Source organism: Phalacrocorax carbo, chromosome 1 (genome assembly GCF_963921805.1).
Source record: "Phalacrocorax carbo chromosome 1, bPhaCar2.1, whole genome shotgun sequence".
Taxonomy (NCBI): Eukaryota; Metazoa; Chordata; class Aves; order Suliformes; family Phalacrocoracidae; genus Phalacrocorax; species Phalacrocorax carbo.
The window spans coordinates 85,945,356-85,965,410 of NC_087513.1; the positions used below are offsets into that span (position 1 = coordinate 85,945,356).

General features: G+C 45.9%; 2 protein-coding genes across 3 annotated transcripts; one reads left to right on the forward strand and one right to left on the reverse strand.

The window, feature by feature from the left end:
• The first annotated feature begins 2,399 nt into the window (after positions 1 to 2,399).
• On the forward strand, positions 2,400 to 17,436 carry LPCAT3 (lysophosphatidylcholine acyltransferase 3). 2 transcript variants are annotated; one of them, XM_064464386.1, is made up of 14 exons: positions 2,400 to 2,629; positions 9,591 to 9,664; positions 11,533 to 11,640; positions 11,759 to 11,865; positions 12,020 to 12,113; positions 12,235 to 12,272; positions 13,345 to 13,523; positions 13,930 to 14,038; positions 14,734 to 14,820; positions 15,139 to 15,305; positions 15,931 to 16,078; positions 16,598 to 16,756; positions 16,851 to 16,977; positions 17,094 to 17,436. In XM_064464386.1, exons 1-13 carry the CDS (start codon positions 2,433 to 2,435, stop codon positions 16,965 to 16,967), a joined length of 1,584 nt encoding a protein of 527 aa, XP_064320456.1. In that variant the 5' UTR covers positions 2,400 to 2,432; the 3' UTR covers positions 16,968 to 16,977; positions 17,094 to 17,436. The 2 variants fall into 2 exon arrangements, with proteins under 2 accessions (XP_064320456.1, XP_064320465.1); XM_064464395.1 differs by lacking the exon at positions 9,591 to 9,664 and having other exon boundaries at positions 2,450 to 2,629.
• Positions 17,437 to 17,651: 215 nt separating this feature from the next.
• Positions 17,652 to 19,875, reverse strand: EMG1 (EMG1 N1-specific pseudouridine methyltransferase). The gene is made up of 6 exons (XM_064464457.1): positions 19,647 to 19,875; positions 19,463 to 19,564; positions 19,003 to 19,144; positions 18,637 to 18,695; positions 18,328 to 18,477; positions 17,652 to 17,976 (listed from the first exon to the last, which is right to left on the reverse strand). The coding sequence occupies exons 1-6, from the start codon at positions 19,779 to 19,781 to the stop codon at positions 17,863 to 17,865; spliced, it is 702 nt and encodes a 233-aa protein (XP_064320527.1). The 5' UTR covers positions 19,782 to 19,875; the 3' UTR covers positions 17,652 to 17,862.
• Positions 19,876 to 20,055: the final 180 nt, after the last annotated feature.

A 20,055-nucleotide genomic window follows, 5' to 3' on the forward strand; every position in this document is an offset into this window, starting at 1 on the left:
TGGATATGCAGTGGTTACAACTACACAGATAATAGAAGTTGGGGCCCTACCTATCAATGCGTCGGCCCAGAAGGTGGAACTAGTGGCATTAAGACAAGCCTTGAAGGTAGATGAAGGGAAAAAGGTAAATATATGGACTGACTCAAAATATGCATTTGGGATAGTCCATGTACATGAGGCTATCTGGAAAGAAAGAGGATTGCTGTCAACTCAACGATCGCCTATTAAATACAAGGAAGAAATTCTCTAACTTCTACAGGATATTCAAAAACCTAAGGAAGTGGTGATAATACATTGCAAAGCACATCAGTTCAGACAAACTGCTGTAAACGTGGGTAATCAACTGGCTAACAAAACTGCTGAAGAGGTGGCTGAACAAGGCATCCTTGCATTGGTAACAGTAAAACAGGCGAAGCTCCCAAGTTTGAAACCTAACTATAGTGAGGCAGACCAAAAATTGGCATCATTGCTGAAAGCAACCACAGAGGGGGTTGGCTGATAACCGCCACAGGACGAGTCATTGTTACACCACAGGTAATGACTGAAATTATAAAGAAGGGACATGAGGAAACACACTGGGGTAGTGAGGCTATGATTTCTAGCCTTCAAAATTTATTATATGTGCGGGGTTGACTGGAATAGTAAAGTCTGTAATAGCAAAATGCCCCATTTGTCTAAAAAATAATCCCATGAACAGGAAAAGAACCCTGACCCCAGGGATCACTACGCAAGGAAATTCCTCCAGAGGGTATTGGAAAATTGATTTTTCTGAGTTACCAAAACAAAAAGGTTATAGATATCTCCTGGTATTGATTGATACCTTCTCAGAATGGCCAGAAGCTTTTCCCTGTTGCACCAACAAAACTATGGAAGTAACTAAGTCATTACTTAACTTGTTATTATAATAATCTTGGTAACTTGTATATTAATACAATGTATTCCTATGATTAGAAACCTGTGTGAGTCAAAATACATAAAGTATTGAGATCTAATGAGACAGAGAAATCTCAAAAGGGGGGAATTGTTATAAGGGGCCTCAGGCAAGAATGCACACAAGGACATAATTTTCGCAAGTGTGATCAGCACATCCCAAAGGGGTACAAAGCTAGCAGCAGACGCCAGTTGAGACCAAGATAAAGGAAACTAAGAACATCTGCACCTAGATAAGAGTCAGAGCACCATTTGAAACCGACACCTCTTGCAACACACTGTGAATGAATATGTATAACTATTCCAGGAAATCTAATGCATATGTATATAACTGAGCAGTATAAGCTTTGTCTGTCATGACTTGTGGCATGAACACTAGGAGGAATTATCCCCCGTGCAGCCGGCGCTGTAATAAAGAATGCCTGCTTCTCAATGCTACACTGATGTTAATGAGTTTTATTCCCGCTTTTGGTGACAATATGGACAAAAATACTTCCCCCAAAGCATGAATCAGGTGCCCAGGGAGTCTGGGAGCACTCCACTCATGAAAATGTACAGCAGTTGCTTGGACAAAGCCCTGAGTAACGTGATCCAACTTTGGAGTCCTGCTTGTAAGCAGGGATTTGGATCAGAGACCTCCAGAGGACCATTCTCATATACACCTTTGTATGAGTCTCTGCCCCTCCAGTGAAGTCTGGGCAATACCACCCACCTGAATGACACAGCAGGAAAATGATAACAAAAACAAAGGGAAGAGGATCACACCCATTGCACCTGAAGCTTTTGCTGGGAAGAAGGTCACGTGCAGTCATGGATCTCTGCATGAAGGGACACACCTAAGAGATGGTCCTCCAATGGATGAGTTACGAGGAGGCTGTGTAGGCAGAGCTGCTCAGTGAGTACTAAGAGCTGGGTGCCACAGGGACAGGATGAGGGACAGGAGCTGCCGTAACATCTGGCATGGGAAGCGGTTCCCTCTGGGGCAAAAAGCCAAGGACCAGGAGCCACTGGGGTGGCAGGACCCAGCAACACTAGGGAGGCTCAGTAGCACAACTAGTCCCCATCCAGCATAGCAGCACCACAAGTCAAGACCAAGGGCCAGGGCCAGGGCCAGGGCCAGGGCCTGCCCTTAACTCACTCGCACGACCGTTGCTCCCGCGCGCCTCGTGCCCGCGAATAACCCCCGCCCTGCCCTGCCCTGCCCTGCCCCGCCCCGCCCCATCCTGCCCCATCCTCTACCCCTCCCTACCCGGCTCTCGCGTGTCCCGCCACAGCCAATGGGGAGGCGGGCTCCGCCTCCCCTGCCTGGCCCCGCCCCACCACCGCCCAGAACGAGCCCCGCCTCGGAAGCGCTTTCTCCAATCATTGGCCAGCGGGGACTGCCCGCCGGCACCGCCCACTCGCGGGGTAACCTTTGCCTCAGTGAGCGCAGGGCCCTGCCCCGCTGCCACGGGCTGTCCAATCGGAGGCGCTGTGGGGGCGTGGCCGGCCCGGCGCAGCCAATGGGCGCGGAGGGGGCCGCGAGCGGTGCGGGGGCCGCGGTGGCTGGTGCCGCTGCCGGGTTCGAGGAGCGACCGGCCGGCGGGGCGGCCGGGGGAGAAGATGGCGGTGGCGGGGTCCGGCTGGGGCCTGGCCCAGCTGGCGGAGGCCCTGGGTTCGTCGGAGCAGGCACTGCGCCTCATCGTGTCCATCCTGATGGGTAAGGGAGGGCAGAGGGCGCGGCGGTCGGGGGTGACGGCTCTGGCGCCGCCGTGGGGCCGGGCGACCCCGCCACTCCGCCGCCGTGCCGTGCCGCGCGGGGGCTGTGGCCGCGTCCGGGTCCGGGCAGCGCCGTGTCGCCTCGGAGCCGCACCTGTGTCAGCACCGCCGTGTCAGGCCACGTGTGCGCGCGGAGCCGGCGGGCGGGCGGGCGGGGGAGCGGGGGAACCCCTCGCCGCCACCCGCCCCGCCCCGCCACGGCCCGACCCGGCGGCCGGAGGGTAGCCTGTGTCTGGCTTGTGCCGCGGGGCGGCGGCGGGTTCGGGACGTGCCTCGCAGCAGCTGCGGGGTTGGGAGCCGTGGGCGCCCCCCGGCTCTCGCCGGGGACAGGGGGAGCCCGCTGGGAAGCGGGGCTGGCGAGGCGGGCGGTGTCCCCGCAGCGGGGGGGAAGGGGGAGCGGCGCCAGCAGGCTGCCTGTGAGCGGGGTGCAGGCACCCCGCGTCCTGGGGCGAAGCGGGGAGCCGGGCTGCGGGACCTGCGGAGCCAGCCGCTGCGGTGCTGGCGCCCGGCGTGCTGCTGCCAGGCGGGTCCGGCTTGGGTCTGCGTCGTGAGCGCTGCTTTGGGCGCAAGAACTTTGTTTGCAGTTGTCCCTCTGTCTTTGCGCGAGTGCCAGGTGCTGCATGTGCATCAAATTCCCCGTGTGCGTGTGTTGGGAGGGGTGTACACTTAGGAATCTCCACAACCCTTCTGAGATGCCGCCCCCTCCGAGTGCAGGGGAGCTCCCTGCCAAGAGACATTATTAGTATCTGCACCAATCGTGGAGCTATGCGGGAGTGGCATGCCATCAGGGGGACTGCCAGGTAGGGTGAGCAAAACCTGCTAGCTGAGTGGCTACAAGGCCTGGGATGTTGTGCTGCACTCCACCTGCAACTTGAAGCATGTTGCAGAACACATGCTGTTTATGCTTATCTAAACATGAGATCGTTAAGTCACGTGTAAAATGGTTAGGGCAGGGCTATAGAGTTACAATGTGGGCTAACGATTGAGCAGGAGGTTATAGCCCCCAAAACATTAATTCAAGTACATGTATACATGCTGTCTACATAAACCTCTGCGGATGCCTGATGAAACTTTGGGTTTTGAAAGCTTTTGGTAGTGCAGTCACCTAGCAGGTAGGAAATACAAACTTTTCTCTGAACTTAAAAGTATATTTGAAGGGATACAGCTGCTACAGTGCGATCTGTCCAAATAAAGTTCCTTTGGCTAAAAGTATAATTTTTTAAAAAGGATGCAAGAAAAGTTCTGTCACTTCATAACTCTGGTCTGGACCAGACTTATTTCTGCCTGATTTAATCTATGATATATAAAGTCAAACTGAACCAAAACATTCTTCACCTCAAGAGTAGATATAGAGGATTAAACTGACTATAATTTTGAACTTAACTTACAAGTTAGTTAATCTAAACATCTTCTATAAAGAAAAAAGTAATAAGAAACATACAGGACATGCATATAAGTCAGCAGGAATTAATTTAGCAGGTCCTCACAGCTGAATGGGAAAAGTCCTGCTTTCCTTTCTCCCACATCTATCTCTGGTACTATAATTACGGTCTGGTTGAATTTACTTGCCTGACAGAAACTTAAACCAGAAAAAGCAGATACTTTACTGCTAGGTTAGTCAACTGAACCAACCATGGGACTAGTCGAACAAGTACTGATGCAGAAAAGGTGTTAGAAAGTGTGTGTGGAGGCAGATGCATACAGTAGAGCGATGCCTTTGCAGAATGCACCTTCAACATACTCTGAGTTTCTTCTTCCTTCTTACTAGCAGTAAGGCAGAACATGACATTAGAAAGCTGTTTACTGCTTGGTGTCCTAAGGGTGAGCATACCACTTACTTAAAATGAACAACAGATACTCATATCTTAATGGTAAGAAGAGATGCTCACTGCAGTCAGGAGACTCATTAAGTCCAAGACTTGTGTGTGTTGTTAGAAACATTCAATGTATTGTGTTGATGCCAAGGCACCAAGACGGCAGTGACTCTTCCTGAGGTAGGCCACCATCTATTTTGCATAAAGTATTAATGGATCTTTATTATTTGTATTAAAAGTCTGGGGATCGGGGACTGGGAATCCACTCACATCTTTCCCCTGCGTACCTGAAATGTTTACCAAACCAGGAGGCTAGAGCTGCATGTTTCCTTGTCCTTTCTCCCTTGCTCAGTATCTCTTAATTACGTAGAATTGAAGGCATAACTCCAGACAGAAGGCTTAAAGGCATGCAAAACAGCCTTACCTCCAGTTTGGTACTCTTGCAGGTCATGTGGATTGAACCACTCAGGCAGAGGGTATTGACTCCAGCTTTCCTGCTTAATGGATGGGTAGTAAAGCATTATACCATTACATTAAAAGGAAGTACCAAGCACCACTCCAGAGGAGAGTGAGAAGAGTTCCTTAACCCAGCACTAACATGAAAAGAAGTGTTCATTTAATTGCAGCTTAGCTTGCAATCCTTTTTATGTGACTGAAAGCCTTAAGCCTGTTGGTAATGCAACTAGCGCTGATGGCCATTTCATAGGATGGCATGCAGTATAAATGAAAGGTGTTTCTAAAAGCTGGAAATGGCATTAGGACAGGCAAGGTATGGCTTTTCCTTCACTTCCTCCATTTTAGGTGTTTGCCTAGATTCAGGAAGAAAATTATTTTTTTTGGCTGCAGCTAATACTGCTGAATTATTTCAGAACAAGACCGTGTGGATGAAGCACGGTACTCTGTTCCAAAGATGGATTGAAAAGTTGTTGCTTATTTCTCCCTCTCTGATGCAGTTTACTGTCTACACTGTGCAGCTCTACTGCGACAACTGTTTCTAAGGTTTCGCTGTTCAGGAGATCACCAGAAACTGGTAAAAATAGACTTCTGCAAAAGAGGAAGAATCACAAAGGATTTTGCAACTTCTTACATTAATTTCCGGAGAAAGCTGAATTACTGTTGAAAAAATAGTCTGAATGGACTCTCTTGGTTCAGAATAAATGTGTTCACTTAGTCATGATCTGAAATAACCAAAAGAGATCATTTAAAACTGTTAACATTCTGCCACTAATGAAAAAAAAATTAAATACAGGGGAGAACAAGAGAAGGACAAAGGAGGAAGAGCAACTAAGAACAAAATTTGGAATAGTCCTAAAGGGCGCCGTGTTTTCTCAGTGAACAAATTAAGATTGTAACAGCACACTGCTGAGTATATTATGGGGATTTTAGTCACAGCTTTGTATTTAAATCAGAGATACCTTTTATACATCCTGCAATTTTGAAGCAAAACATACAGCTGGCATAGAGTCCATTACTCAGATTGTACAAGATTAAAACTTACTTCAGACTTCCTGTCTGTGAAAATTTGCATAAATGACTTTTGAGGAAATTAGGCTGCAATTTGGTGATATTATCAACAGCAGCAATACTTGAAGTATAGTTCTGGACCCTGTCATTTTAAAAAATGTGGTATGTCCAGTACATGAATGTCTGTCAGTCATAGGAAAATGTCTTTTTAGAGATGTACTCTACCTTGCGTTTTTCAGTAGGTCCAGGGCCCAGTGATCTCCCAGGAGAAACTCTGTCTTTAGGTCAACATGGAAGACACCAACGGTCTTGGCTCCATACCTAAAGAGTTACTTTCTGGTTGGCCGGACTAAGCAGTCTGAACCACTGCTGTCCTGGCCTCCTGGAAGAGAAAGGGAGGGAGCCCCTCCAGTAGTGCAGAGGAGAGATAAGTGTTTATGTGCTGCTGCTCTTGTCCTCCCATGAGAGGAGACATTTTTTTCCTGCTGTCACTGCTCAAAGTGTAAGCCAGGATACAGAATGCCTTGTGGCGCTGTGTATTTAAGACTTTAGGTTGATCTTATTTCTTGTATGGCTGTGTAATCCCAAAGAATTAAGGATGTTTGTCTGACCGTGCTATTACACAGTGTCTTGCAAGCTGCCTGGCATGTTCTGCTGCATAATATGGAGGGGGGCCAACATACTGTTCACAGCCCTGAGCCAGAACTGACCCTGCTGATCTGCCCAGACCTGCCAGGGAAAGCACTGGGGAGCTGTTCCCTCATCTACAGCCATAGCAGTGACAGGCAGAAAGTAACACGTTCCTACTGAATAGGTGCCAGAAACTAGCTGCTTTGCTTGCAAGTGGCCTTATCTCCTCCTCTTCTACCTCTCACCAATTGTTTTTTACATCCTCTGCTTATTCCTGTTCTCTGCCTCCTGAAGATTTTTAGGGTCAGGGAAATTCTCCCTCTGGTCACCCATAGCTGATGACTTATCCCAAAGCAAGTCCGCAGCTAGCCAGCCAAGCAAGAACCTTACTGAAGGGGAGGCGAACAACTGGTTTTAATGGGGAAGAGATGGGAGAAGTTATAAGAGTCAGCACCATCCTCTCACAGGTGCTAAAACCAGCCCTGTCTCAAGTGCTGCCTTTTTTAAACTCTTAACTTCAAATACATCTTATTCCTTAAATAATTAAAAAAAAAAAGACCACTGCGTAAGGCTACACACTGACTGTGTCTACATTAGCAAGTGAAATGGAGTAGATCTGTAGAACAGACTAGTTTGTATGCAGTACCTGATGTCCTCGCTTCATGGGTTTTGGGCATTTACTTTGGATTTGTTTCAGTCTGGTCATACAGACTGAGCACCCATTGGTATGCATTTTCAGTTCAGTTTCATCTGACCTGAGTCCTGTTCACGTGCTTTGAGACGGTTCTGCTATGCAAACTAAAGCACCGCAGGTGGACTTCAAAAGTACACTCCTGAACTGAATTAATATACTCACGTATAGGTACTCAGTGTTAAACAAGGTGTGGGACTTTTGTGGTATTACAGACAGAAAAAGAGAATACCTTTGAAGTCAAAATATTAGGTAAGGCTTTTATATTATAATATGACTTGCCTGTTCCCCTTCCTTTTACTTTTAGCATTCTCATAAGAAAATGGAGACAATTGATCTACTGGGTGTTAGCAAAGGTAGAGTTAACTGATCAGCAAAAGGGAGAAGAAGAAAAATAGTCTGATCTGCTTTCTTGAAGGTGAAAAAAAGCTAACGCATATAAAAGGGAAAATAAAGGGATCAGAGGTTAAAAGAATGTTTCTGGTGTTCTTATTTGCAGCCTTATCTCCGGAAAAAGACAGGCATCTTAATCACCCATTCCAGAAGATGGCAAACTTGACTGCACTATTTTTGCTTGGAATTAGAACTTTCCTCCTGCCTAATCCAGCTTCTTGATCGTTTACTTCTTTTGCTCAGTTAGATTCTTTTACCTGTGGACGACCTGGGCATTGTGCAGTGGCCCATCACTCTCCCAGATGGCTGTGGTGAAGAAGCTGATATCCTTTCCTTCCAGTGCCAGGGTTCCCTTAGCCAGAGGTCATCCTCTTTTTCCTGTGAAGTTAAAAAAATAAAAAGGAGGAATTTACCATCAGCAGCTAATTTGTCTCTTTTATCAGTTGCTAATTACCCTCTATAGAAAGTCTATCTAGAGGCAAAAATCAGCTCTGCATGCAGACTGCTTTTCGACTCCATGGTGCATAGAGAAGAATTACCTCGGATCAGGAGGTCATCTTCTGTTTTCTCCAAGAGTATTACAGCTGATTGCCCGCCTTGGTCCACTCTGCCTGAGGGATCATTCAAAGAGGAGTTTGGCAGACTGGTGAGCTGCTGTGCAGGGTCCCTCGGCAGCAAGAAGCAGGGACTCCAGTCCTCTTGCTTCTGAATGGCAAAAGCAAAGCAGCGTGGCATCCTGCCACTGACATATCCAAATGTGACAGCAAGCTTGCCAGGTGACAACGGTAACTTCAAAAACTGCTGTCCTGCTTTTGCTGTGCTAATTCAGGCTGCTTCAAGAACACCGTAGTGGAGTGGGAGTACTGCCATTGTTATTGGTAGGAATAGCTCATTATTTAATAGATAATTTACAAGTGTTCAGAAATGGAGAGGCCGTTTGAGGGTTAAAGTTTATATCTGCAGTGTGGAACTGGCCCAGTTGTAAAACTGAGAAAATTACCTTGTGAGCAGCAAAACTGTAACTAAATTGCAGTCCAGAGTACTAGCAAGTTGCTCTGGATATCAGAAGAATTTAGGCTGACCTTGTGACTTTTGAACTGGAGCAGCACCCATGTAGTACAAAACCAGGATTTACATTTGTGCTTTCTAAAAACATATATGCTGTGCATACTAGTAGCTCTCTATTTGCAAGGGCTCATGATTCCTTCTCCTTCAGAGCAGCATTACCCAAACCACAATATGACCTCCTGTGTAGAACTAGAAAGGGGTACGGGTGACAAGTGAGACAGGCCTTTTAAAGAGTAGGAACACTAGTTGGGGGTGGGAGAAAATAGGTAATATTTCTGACTTTTAGAAACTTGAGGTACTTTATAGTATTCAGTCATAATTTAATTCTGTCTAAAGCAATGGCTGGAGCCAAAAAACTGTTTGGGTTTTTTATTATGAATATGGAATGTTTTGCAAGATTGTACTTATTTTTGAGAGTGGGAAATCCTTGAAAATGCAGTTTTAAAACTGTGTTGACAAACAGCAATGAATTGTGCTTTGCCTATGTTTCTGATCTGATCTTTCTGCCCCTTTCTCAAAAGGGGGAAAGATTTCTCCACAGTAAACCTCAGTATTTTAACTTTCAATCTAAATTGATGGTAACAGTTTATATTTTTTTTACCACTTTCCATTTCACAAATCTGTTGTCAGTTGTTAATATGTTTATTAAACTTTAGGAGGAAAATTGACATGTGAAAAAAGAATCCCCCTCTATGTTTGTGTGTATAAGGCTGATAGGCAATACTACTTACCTTTTTTAACTTTTTAAAAATCATGTGAATGTGCTCTAATTCTTTGAATTACTCCTGTATCCCCAGAGAGTCCATGTGGTGAACTCTGCCAATTTTCTCTTTCCCCCTCAGCTGGCATTCGGGGACGGCAGAGGCACATACCTCTGATTCTGGTGTTGGAACAGGAAGGGAAAGGGACAGCTTGGGTAAGGCATTTTGTAGGGGGACTTGGAGCCACTGCTGTGGAAGGGAAGAGCAAGCTGGATGAGTGTGCAGGGGTGAGGTTGCCAGGCTCTGCGGGTGGAGGGCTGTGGTATGTGGGGCTGGCTGGCTGCTCAGACTGAGAAGGCAGCCCGTGGTGTGGAAAGCGGCACAGGACACAAAAGGAGGAAGGAACAGGAACGGCGAGGCAGGGAAGACTGAAAGAGGGGTGGCAAGAGGCTGAGGAAATGGGGAGCAGCAACTCAAGAAGCAGCAGGTACACACCTCGGCTCAGTAGAGCCTGCCACCTTCCGGGATCTAGAAGAGAGCCCAAAAGTCCCAAGCTCTGGGGCTCCCTCCCAAGGGATTTGCAGGGGACAGGAAGGACCTTGAAATGGCTCGTTACGCCTCAGCCCAGTAGCACTGACTGCAATATGTGTATTTTATGTAACATGACAGAGTTTTTCCTTTCCTGTCACAGTAGTGACTAGGTTTGGCCTTGCTTATTGGAAACCTTTCATCTGTCAAACACTCTCGGCAAAATGTGCATCTCATCACCTTTTATTATTGCTTCATATAAAACGTGACTACCCACTGCTACTATTACTCCATTAGTGCAAGTAGCAGAGATCTATCCACTGCTACAGATTTCTGCTAGGCTAATAAGTGGCATGGATGCCAGTGTTGTGGTGTGTGATGAATTTCCTTTTTTTTTTTTCTTTTTGGTTTGTTTTTAATCAGGATAAAAGAGCACAAGCGTGCAAAGTAAAGTAATAAGTTATAAAATGACAGAATTAGAGTTGCTTCTGCTATCCCAATTCAGCTCGTTGTGCACGTGCTTTAGAAACACTAATTGTGTGAACAGACTTCACATACTCATGAGATGGACAATGCTTCCTGTGTTAATATGTATTAAAACATAATATATTTATTGTCTAATATGTGGCAATGTTTATTGCATGCTATGTGAACCTCACCTAAACGGTAATTTAATTTACTCATGGGTTTCTGTATGGCACTTCTCACCATACTTACTACCAGAGTGTTTCACAAATGTTTGCTTCTCAGTAGAGCCACAGATGAATAATCTGGAGGCATTCTTAAATTAGACTGAGAGCTAACATACAGAAAATGCAAGGAAAAAAACTCATTCCACTTAGCTGTTGCATATGAAATGCTTCTGACTTTGATTTTTTTTCTAAACTACTACATGTGTATTCCCTGTGGATTTAGTTGCAGCTTTGTATGCCCAGTACTTCACCAATCAGCTGCAAATCTGAAGTTAGAGAGTTAGAAAAGAAGGGGTATATCACTGGAGGTCACTTGGGGAAATCTGGGGTTAAAGTAGGTCAGCATCATGTAAGAACTCATTGAGGTGGGAGCAGGGATTGAATATTACAGGATAATGTAATGGTATTAACCATAAAATTCTTCCCCCCCCCCCCCCTTTTTTATTTTTAAATCTAGCTTCTTGCCACATACACTGTAATTGTCACAGAATTTGGAAATTAATTAGAGACTAAAGTCTGATTCATGTATTTCAGCATTATCCATCTCACGTATTGAATGAGGCCAGAAAACTGTAAGCCTGGAATTTCTTGCACTTCAATGTCAACTTTGATATAAGTTCCTGTTAAAGTATTTTCTTCTGTATAATACAAAGAGTAAGTCATCTGGCATCTATCCCCCGCAGGTGGAAATACAATAACAGGAATGTATACCGTGACCTGTGTTGATGATGTATCTATGTAAAGTACACGTTCCTAATAACATGTTCAAGAAAGCTATAATCTGGACCATTACAGATGCTTGTCTACACTAATTTACAACTCTTCCTTCTTTTTTTTTTTTTTTTCTTTCTCCCTCTACTCAGGATATCCTTTTGCCTTGTTCCAGCGTTATTTCCTCTTCCAGAAGGAGGCCTACCTCATTCATCTCTACAATGTGTTCACAGGACTCTCAATTGCTTACTTCAATTTTGGTAAGATGAGTTTGGGAAGAGAGAGCTGCCTGGCCCAGGGCATGCTGTGGTTTGGGAGGACCTGTAATGGGAAAAATGTCATTTCTACTTCATATATCTCTCTCTCCCCCCTCCACAGGGATGCAGTTCTTTCATTCTCTGCTATGTGTCCTAATCCAGTTCCTCATACTGAGACTTATGGGTCGCACAATCACTGCTGTCTTCACCACGTTCTTCTTTCAGATGGTAAAACTCTTCTTTCTTACTACATTAGTTTGTAGAAAGGAGCATTCTGTTCAGTTTTGTACTTCCCAGTAGCAACTGTGGGTGGAAAAGTGGAGACAGATCAAAACCAGCTGGAGGAATTAGTTTGAATAACCCAAACAATGGTTTCTTTCAGACATACCTTATGGCTGGATATTACTTCACAGCCACAGAGCATTATGACATCAAGTGGACAATGCCACATTGTGTATTGACGCTCAAGTTGATTGGTGAGTGACACCTCCTTCATGTCTCTTGCACTCTGCAAGCCATGCCTCAGGGAAGAGAGGACTGCTTGTTCAGCCCAACTAGCCCATCGCAGGGCCTCAAATAATTGTTTCTCACCTCTAGGTCTGGCCATTGATTACTATGATGGAGGAAAAGATCTGGTGAGTAAGACACCATTTCTCCTTCATTCCTCCTCACCTCTTCCCTGCCATTCCAGTGAACTAGAGGTCAGAAAACCAAGTTCAAAGGATGTGAGTTAGCAAGCTGCATTCATTGTTTGGTAAAAGCCATAGCTGAGAGGGGAGCGTGGCTGAGGGCACTGAATTCTTGAGTGGGAAAAAAAAATTTGGAAGAGACAGTAGTGATTAGAGATGTACAAAAGTTGTTTCAGTCATGTCAGAATATTATTCTACCCCTTTCCAAATTCCCCACCATCTCCTTTGCCCAAATCTGTTGCTTTAGATTCCTGATCTCCAATGCTCTGTGTCTTGTGGGTAGCATACCTTTAACTTGCAGACCATCAGCACTGGATCTCAGTTTCCATTTTCCTTTCCTTTGTTTAGTCTTACCACATACTTATGAACAGTTGCCCTTCACCATTTGTGAGAGCCCTGTTTTTAGGGCAGAAGAAACAGTGAGAGAAGTTGCACAGCACAATGTGTGGGAGAGGGCAAAACACTTGCTATAGTCTCTTAACCCTACTTCAAATATTTGCATTCCCCATGTCCTGTTTGGCGCCTGACCCAGTCTTTAGCATCCATGGAATCACTGCTGACTGCAAGAAAACAAGGTTGAGCTGAAATTTCCTAAGCTGAAGTTTCAAGTATTTAAAGATAATGAACTCTTGCATCAAGAAATAGGAATTGTGGGACGATAAGGTCTTGGGAGAGAACATGTGATTGCAGTCAGTGACTGGAATAGGTCAGGTACAGTGCTTTTACTATGGCTGCTATGCTGGCAGGGGTGTATGTCAATAGATCCCTTCCATGTTTTGAGCTTATTTGGGAATAGAGATCTGTGCAACTGGTCTCAACCATTGGATCTTGTTGCTTTTTAGAGGGGGTGGGGATAGAGAGGGCTGGGGAGAGGAAAGGGCATGAAGCACAAAATGGAAAGTTCCATATACATGGAGAGCAAGAGCTGAGACCATTAAGGAGGTAAGCTGAGAACATAACATCCAGAGCTAGTATGAGATCCCCTAGGATGATGTTAATACCACTCCCTTTGGTGCAGGAGTTCCTGACCCCTGAGCAGCGGCGATTTGCTGTCCGGGGAGTTCCTACCTTGCTGGAGGTCTCAGGATTCTCCTATTTCTATGGTGCCTTCATGGTGGGGCCTCAGTTCTCCATGACAGACTATCAGAAACTGGCAAGGGGTGAGATGACTGACGTTCAAGGCCAGAGACCCAATAGGTAATAAAAAGCCACATAGCTCCTCGCCTTCCTAAGATCCTAGAATGCTGAATCCTCCACATGTTCCCTGCAGCAGAGTGCCTTCTTACCTGGACACTGAAGTACTGTGACCAAAAGTGATTTACAAGACAAAACAGCCATTCAAAAGTTACTCATAACTAATGTGCTAGCACTGTTCCCGGGCATGAATGTCAACAACCATTTAAAACCTTTAGTACAGACTTGGTCACAACCTGGTAGTGTTAGCATCCCAGATTCCAAACGGAGGCATCTGCTACAGTGGAACGTGGTGACTCCCTATCGCTATCTCCCCTTACCTCCTCTTCTCCACTTCTGTTTTCAAATTTATGAGTTTGAAGGTCTCTTTCCAAGGCTTTTCTATGACCTTCATATTTTTCTTTCTCAGTTTTGTGCCTGCTCTCAAGCGCCTGAGTTTGGGTCTCTTGTTTCTAGTGACCTATACCTTGTCGAGCCTGTACATCTCTGATGAATACCTCATATCAGATGACTATATGGTATGTATTCATTTGGCGGTTCTGAGGTGGGGAAGAACTCCACTTCTCTGGTGGGCACTGGATCTACAAGAGAGTATTTTTTTTTTTAAGTTTTGCCTCAGTTTAAAAATAGGATAAGTCAGGAACTAGTGATAAGCCTTTCCACAACTGATTTGGTTTTACTGCCTGTCCTGTAGATTCCATTTGATGCAGAACAGGAATGTGTTAAGCTGAACAAAATGAAAACTTTTACAAATAGAGAATTTATCTTAGATGCTACTGTTGTTTTTTGGAAACCTAAAATATGTATTTTGTGACCTTTTAATGACCTTCCATTTAACCATTACATGCAAAGAACTTCACTAGAGTAACTTGCAAGGCTTACCAGAATCTTTGAGATTCTTAGAAAACCCTTAGTAAGTAATTCCTACCTGCAGATTATCAGTGTTTCTGTGTCAGTATGAATAAATGAGGGTGTAAATTCTGCAGTGATTATGCCAATCCCAGAGTCTTCCCAAAGTCAGACAAATATTACCAAAGGAAGGAGAATGATTTGTAAATTTACATAAGCCAATAGCCTGGCAGTCCAGCCCATGTAGCAGTCTCAACACATATATTAAAATGAAAGACAGTGATGAGATCTCATCTGCCTTGTCTCATTATTGCCACTGAACTCCATTTTTAATTTCTATTCTATTTCACTCTTATGTCTGCAGGAGAAGCCTTTCTGGTTCCGTTGTGGTTACATATTGATCTGGGGCAAAATTATACTCTACAAATACGTAACCTGCTGGCTTGTTACGGTAAGTCTAGATGTCGTTCCAGAAACAAAAGAGAAATGAACACAGGTAGCACCTTTGCAGGTACTTGGTATGCTCTTGGACTTTGCACTAAATGGAAGTAATCCAAATATCTGGAGATCAGTGCAGGTCAGTTTATCTTGCTTTAAGTTAGCAAAGGCTAGTTAACTAAAAATCAGGCAGTTTTTAAGCCATTTGTTCCATTTGCAGTGGTGTCTCTCCACTCAACAGTGAGAGTCAGAGCTTCCCCTAGCTCTGCCTTTCCAAAAATAAAAAGGGCAATGTTTTCCTCTCATCTTTCTTGTGAATCTTTTTCCATAGGAAGGTGTCTGCATCCTTGTTGGTTTGGGGTATAATGGGAAGGACCAGAATGGAAAGCCTTTGTGGAATGCCTGTGCCAACATGAAGGTCTGGCTGTATGAGACAACACCTTTGTTCACAGGGACTATTGCTTCTTTCAACATCAACACCAATGCTTGGGTGGCCCGGTGAGCAGGACAAAATTCCCCTTCTGTAATGTGTCAGTAACATCTGTCAACAGAACCAAGATCCAAGGCTGAGAGGGGGTACTAGAGAAAGAATCTGCCAGTTTTCAGGTCTTTCTTACACTCTTTCTTCTACATTTTGCTGCTGTCCCATTTGAACCAGGTTACTGGGTTAGATCTATTCATTCAATCTGAAAGGACAGTTCATTAATATAGGCAAGCAGTTGATGGCAGCAGGAGGGCAGAGCTTATAATGGGACTACAGCAAGCCCTTCAGCCTGCCTGGTAGAACAGCCACAGAACTGCTCTAAGAGCTGGTTCCTATATCATGCCCTTTGATGCTCCCTATGCAGTGACTCAGCTGGGTTTTGATTCAGCACTTGCTGGGGGAAACAGATGAATTGTAGAATACCTTCATTTCTGTGTGCATTGTCAGATGACCCACTTCTCCACATTAGCTGGGATTTCTTTTAAGACAAGGGCTGAGGTACATTTTGCCCTGGTCAGGAGAGCTGTCGTGCTTTCTGTCACCACTGGGTGTGCAAAGGCATACAGTCCCCTGGGCTCTGACATGGAGAGGGGAGGACAGAGACTAAACTAGAGGGATTTTGTTTCTTTTCTGCTCTAGCTACATCTTCAAGCGTCTGAAGTTCCTGGGTAACAAACTGCTGTCACAGGCACTGGCCCTGTTCTTCCTGGCCATTTGGCACGGGCTGCACTCTGGCTACCTGGTGTGCTTTCAAATGGAGTTCCTTATAGTCATCGTTGAAAGACAGGTGCGCTTTGTCTGACTTACCAGAATGGGGTGGCCTGCATTAGCCTTTCCCCAAGCATCTGGAAACTACATGCTGAAGGCTTTACTTGGATTAAATATGAAAAATAGCTGCTCGCTTTGGAATTGGTGTTCAAACATGATACAGTTGTGCTGTCCAGTTGAGTAGGTTGCTGGCTTCTGCACAGGCAAGCCATAAATTTATTAGAGAAGCTGACAGGAGGTAGAGAACTTGGCATATGAGTAGAGGGCAGCTGAAGTGCTTGGCAGCTGGAAAGGTTGGAGGACAAGCACATGAACTGAATGCCTCTCCTAAACTTGCCAGTACCAAGAGAACAATATTCCATATTTGAACTTTTTTAATTAAAACTTCAAGGACCCCATCTGGCTTAGCTACTTTTTTTTAACTAACTGCTTACCAAAATTTATTTTACACAGTTGGATATATACTTTGGTCCCAGAACCTGTGTATATAGCCATAGGATATCCAACTAAGGACAATTCTGTTTTTTCTTTAAATTAGGTCATAAACCTTGTTCGGGACAGTCCTCCCTTAAACACTTTGGCCTCCATCACTGCCTTGCAGCCCATCTTCTACGTGCTAATGCAGGCTAACCACTGGATGTTTATGGGTTACTCTCTGGTGCCATTTTGCCTTTTCACCTGGGACAAATGGATGAAGGTATTTAGTAGCCATGAACAGACAACCCACACAATCAGTCTTTTTCCCTCCATGCCTACTTGCTGATCCTTAACCCTGCCCTTTCTCTTTACAGGTGTACAGGTCTATTTATTTCCTTGGCCATGTGTTGGTCTTCACCTTATTATTGGTGTTGCCTTACATTCGCAGGTTACTTGTGCCACAAAAAGAAAAGCTAAAAAAAGCAGAATAACAGCCAAAAGGTAAGGCTGTACTATGTGGCGAGAACTCCATGCTTGGACTAGGAACATTACACCCCAAGGTGAAAGGCAAACATAAAATCAACCAAAACAAATCTAGCACTTTTCTTTTTTTTCAGATTGTACCACCTGTGCATTTGTAGGAGTTGGTTTAACACTCCAGAAGCAACGCATCACCTGCCAAGTTTGCTGTGTTGAAGTATCACTTTTCAACGTGAGGGGGAAAGAGAAAGCACAGGGTCAGAGACCCAAAAGGAGGGGAATGGAGTAAGCCTCCTTCCAGATCCTCCACCTTCTGTATGTTGCCTTATCTCTCTGCCGCCCTCCAGTGGACACTCGTGTCTCCCTGCTGATATCAGATGATTGTAAAACGCTCAACGCAGGCACTGTATTGGATTGGAGCCACCTTCTGACTTTTCTACGTTTGTCATCCAAGATAAAAATTGCTCCTGGTCTTTTTCATACTGGCTTCAGCTCCTTTCCTCTTGGGTGCCTCTGCGGGAGTGCACACGCCACAGAGCAAGGTGATTCTACAGGACTGAGAAACTTCAGCTGCAGGGCGAGCAGGACACAGTTAAGAATTTCAGTTCCATGACAAACTTGGGCTGTGTCCCTGCTATAAAGTAATCAAGGCCGCCCACATATTAAACATGAGAAAGTAAAATACAAAACCACTCTTACCAAAAGCAACCTTTAATAAGAAGAAAAAAGGTCAAGGGGGCAGTCCATTTAAAGTCTCATTATGTCAGAAGCTACAAGGATGAAAATCAAAGCCTTTCCCTTCCAGGAGCCTGAAGTTGCACCAGGTCCACATCTAAGTAAAAAATCCTCTCCAGAACGTGGAGTCATGGTATAGAGTCCACCATGAGAGTTAACAGCAGCAGAAGCTCATACTACTCCCCAAACTTCCTCAAAGGCAGTAGTAATTTTAGCACATGTCAGGGCAGCAGAGAGGGGATAGTTGCTGATGGAGACCATCTTTTCTGTGTAGTCAACATTGACCTAGAGGAAGGGGGGGGGGGGTGTGGAAAAAAAAAAAAAGTTAAGCTGCAAATTTTCACTTAGTCCCATCTATCCCCAGCATAGTATTTCTTCAAGGTTGAGCACAGCCACAATAAAACACAGCAAGCCAACTGCTAGCCCTCACTACTGCCCTCTCTGGGGAGGTAGAAAAGTCTCAAGTGTTGCAGTGTCAGGCCTTTTTTTGACAAGCCTGCCTGGGGAAAAAGCGGGAGGTGGGACAGGGGGTCCAAGGAAAAAAAGAGCAGAAGAAAAAACCCATACTCAGAACAAGACTGAACTCTATCCTGATAAAGATTTTTACAACTCCAGGTAAGGGATACATGCACTTACCGAACCGTGGGCAAAAGCTCCCACAACAATGGCAACTGGCTCTGCTGTAGGAACCAGCTCACGCAGATCCGACACCTTTGGAACTGCAAAAGAGGTACCTATCTTCATACAGCCCACAGGGAGATGATCACTGACTGGATTTTTAATCACCTACAAAAAGCAGAAAGTTAATAGGGGCACACAGGTAAGAGACCCTGCCATATAGCCAAGTCCATGGTTTGAACAACAACAAAAAAATTAACTCCTACATTACTAGCTGTAAAGGAACAATGTTGTGACATTACCCATGAACAGTCAAACAACGTTTACCTTCAACAATTTCTGAGGCCCATCAGCTGCTCGAACACTGAGCTTATGCAGCAACTGAACTGACAAAAAAAGAAAATTAGTTAAGCTGTCTGTTCTTTTGCCAGAGGAATCCTATCCTCTACTTAGGAGTTAGAGCTAAAGTAGACAAAAAGCCTATATTTAGAATTTCCAGCATCTTCTAAAATGGTCCTAAGAAATACTGATCAGCATCCTGGAACTCACAAAAAGACACTTTAATTTCTCTGTTTTTTTCTCACTTTCACATTTTTAAAGTTGGTGCACCTTTTTGACTCTTCCCAGCATTCTTCTACTCCTAACCACTTTCCTGTATTGTTTTGTGGCTGGTATAAAGTTTGAATCACTTACCCATAAGACCACAGAATCGATCAAAAGTTCTTGGGATTCTGGTTTGGGGATTGACTTCAATTAGAACATTCTTCTGTGTATGGATATAAACCTGCAGGAGACCAGCCCGATTCAGAGGGCTGTCCATGAGCATCAGCAGACTCTGAAATAAGAAAACACGCAGTAGAAGAGGTGCTGGAGAGAGGGCTCTTGGAAAACTTGAGGGTTAGGCCCCATGAATGCAGAAGGGACTGATGCTGAGGCAGAAAGGAGTTCATCCGGCCACACGAGCTCTACTGTAACGCTGAAAGCAATCCCATATCCAAGTAAAGATAATTGCTAAAGTTAAAAACCACGAGCATGGCGGGTAATCCCGAACTCACACCCGTTCCGGGAGCACAGCAGACCCCCGGACGGAAGGGCAACTCCCCTCCGGCCGGCTACCCGCCAGCCCGCGCCGCTGCCCGGGTCCAGCGGGTACCTGGTGGGTGATGTCGGGCCGCACCTCCCCGGGGTCCCGGCCGTTCCGCAGCAGCAGCGCCTTGTGCTTGTCGCAGTTGAGGAGCTCGAACGTCTTCCCCACCTAAGATCCAAGCATGGAGAAGTGGACGAGGGCGCCCACGGCCGCCTCCGGTCCGGCCCGGCTCAGCCCCCCGCCCCCGCACCTTCACGGTCTCCAGACTCGCCCCCTCCAGCACCACCAAGAGCCGCCGCGGTCCACGGAGCCGCTTCGCCTGTAGCGAAGCATCTTCAACCTCTTCTGCCGCCTCCTCCTCACGAGGCCGCCTGGGCGCCGCCATTTTCTTACCGCCGCACCACGCGGCGCCGGACGCGCGGCACCGGGAGCCTCACCCCCAGGCCGCTCAGCGGCCGCTGCGCCCACCCAAGATGGCGCTTAGGATGCGGCTGTTATCTCGCTCCGGCCGGACCCACTTCCGGAGGACAGTGAGGCTACACCGGAAGGCGGCGGCGGTGGCGGGAAGGGGGTGGTGGTGTCTCCCGCGCCGCGGTTTCCCGCCGGAGCGCCTTACCGGTGGCAGTAGCTTCCGGTGTCCTTCCCGTCGGGGCGCGCGG

Bases quoted from the DNA above. Each gene is read 5' to 3' on its own strand.
- LPCAT3 (XM_064464386.1), top strand. From the start codon at position 2,433: ATGGGCGCGGAGGGGGCCGCGAGCGGTGCGGGGGCCGCGGTGGCTGGT. The intron at 11,866-12,019 runs GTAAAACTCTTC...GGTTTCTTTCAG, and splicing joins CCACGTTCTTCTTTCAGATG to ACATACCTTATGGCTGGATA. The intron at 16,079-16,597 runs GTGCGCTTTGTC...TCTTTAAATTAG, and splicing joins TAGTCATCGTTGAAAGACAG to GTCATAAACCTTGTTCGGGA.
- EMG1 (XM_064464457.1), bottom strand. From the start codon at position 19,781: ATGGCGGCGCCCAGGCGGCCTCGTGAGGAGGAGGCGGCAGAAGAGGTT. The intron at 19,565-19,646 runs GTGCGGGGGCGG...CTTGGATCTTAG, and splicing joins CGAGTCTGGAGACCGTGAAG to GTGGGGAAGACGTTCGAGCT. The intron at 18,696-19,002 runs GTAAGTGATTCA...TTTTTTTGTCAG, and splicing joins TCGATTCTGTGGTCTTATGG to TTCAGTTGCTGCATAAGCTC.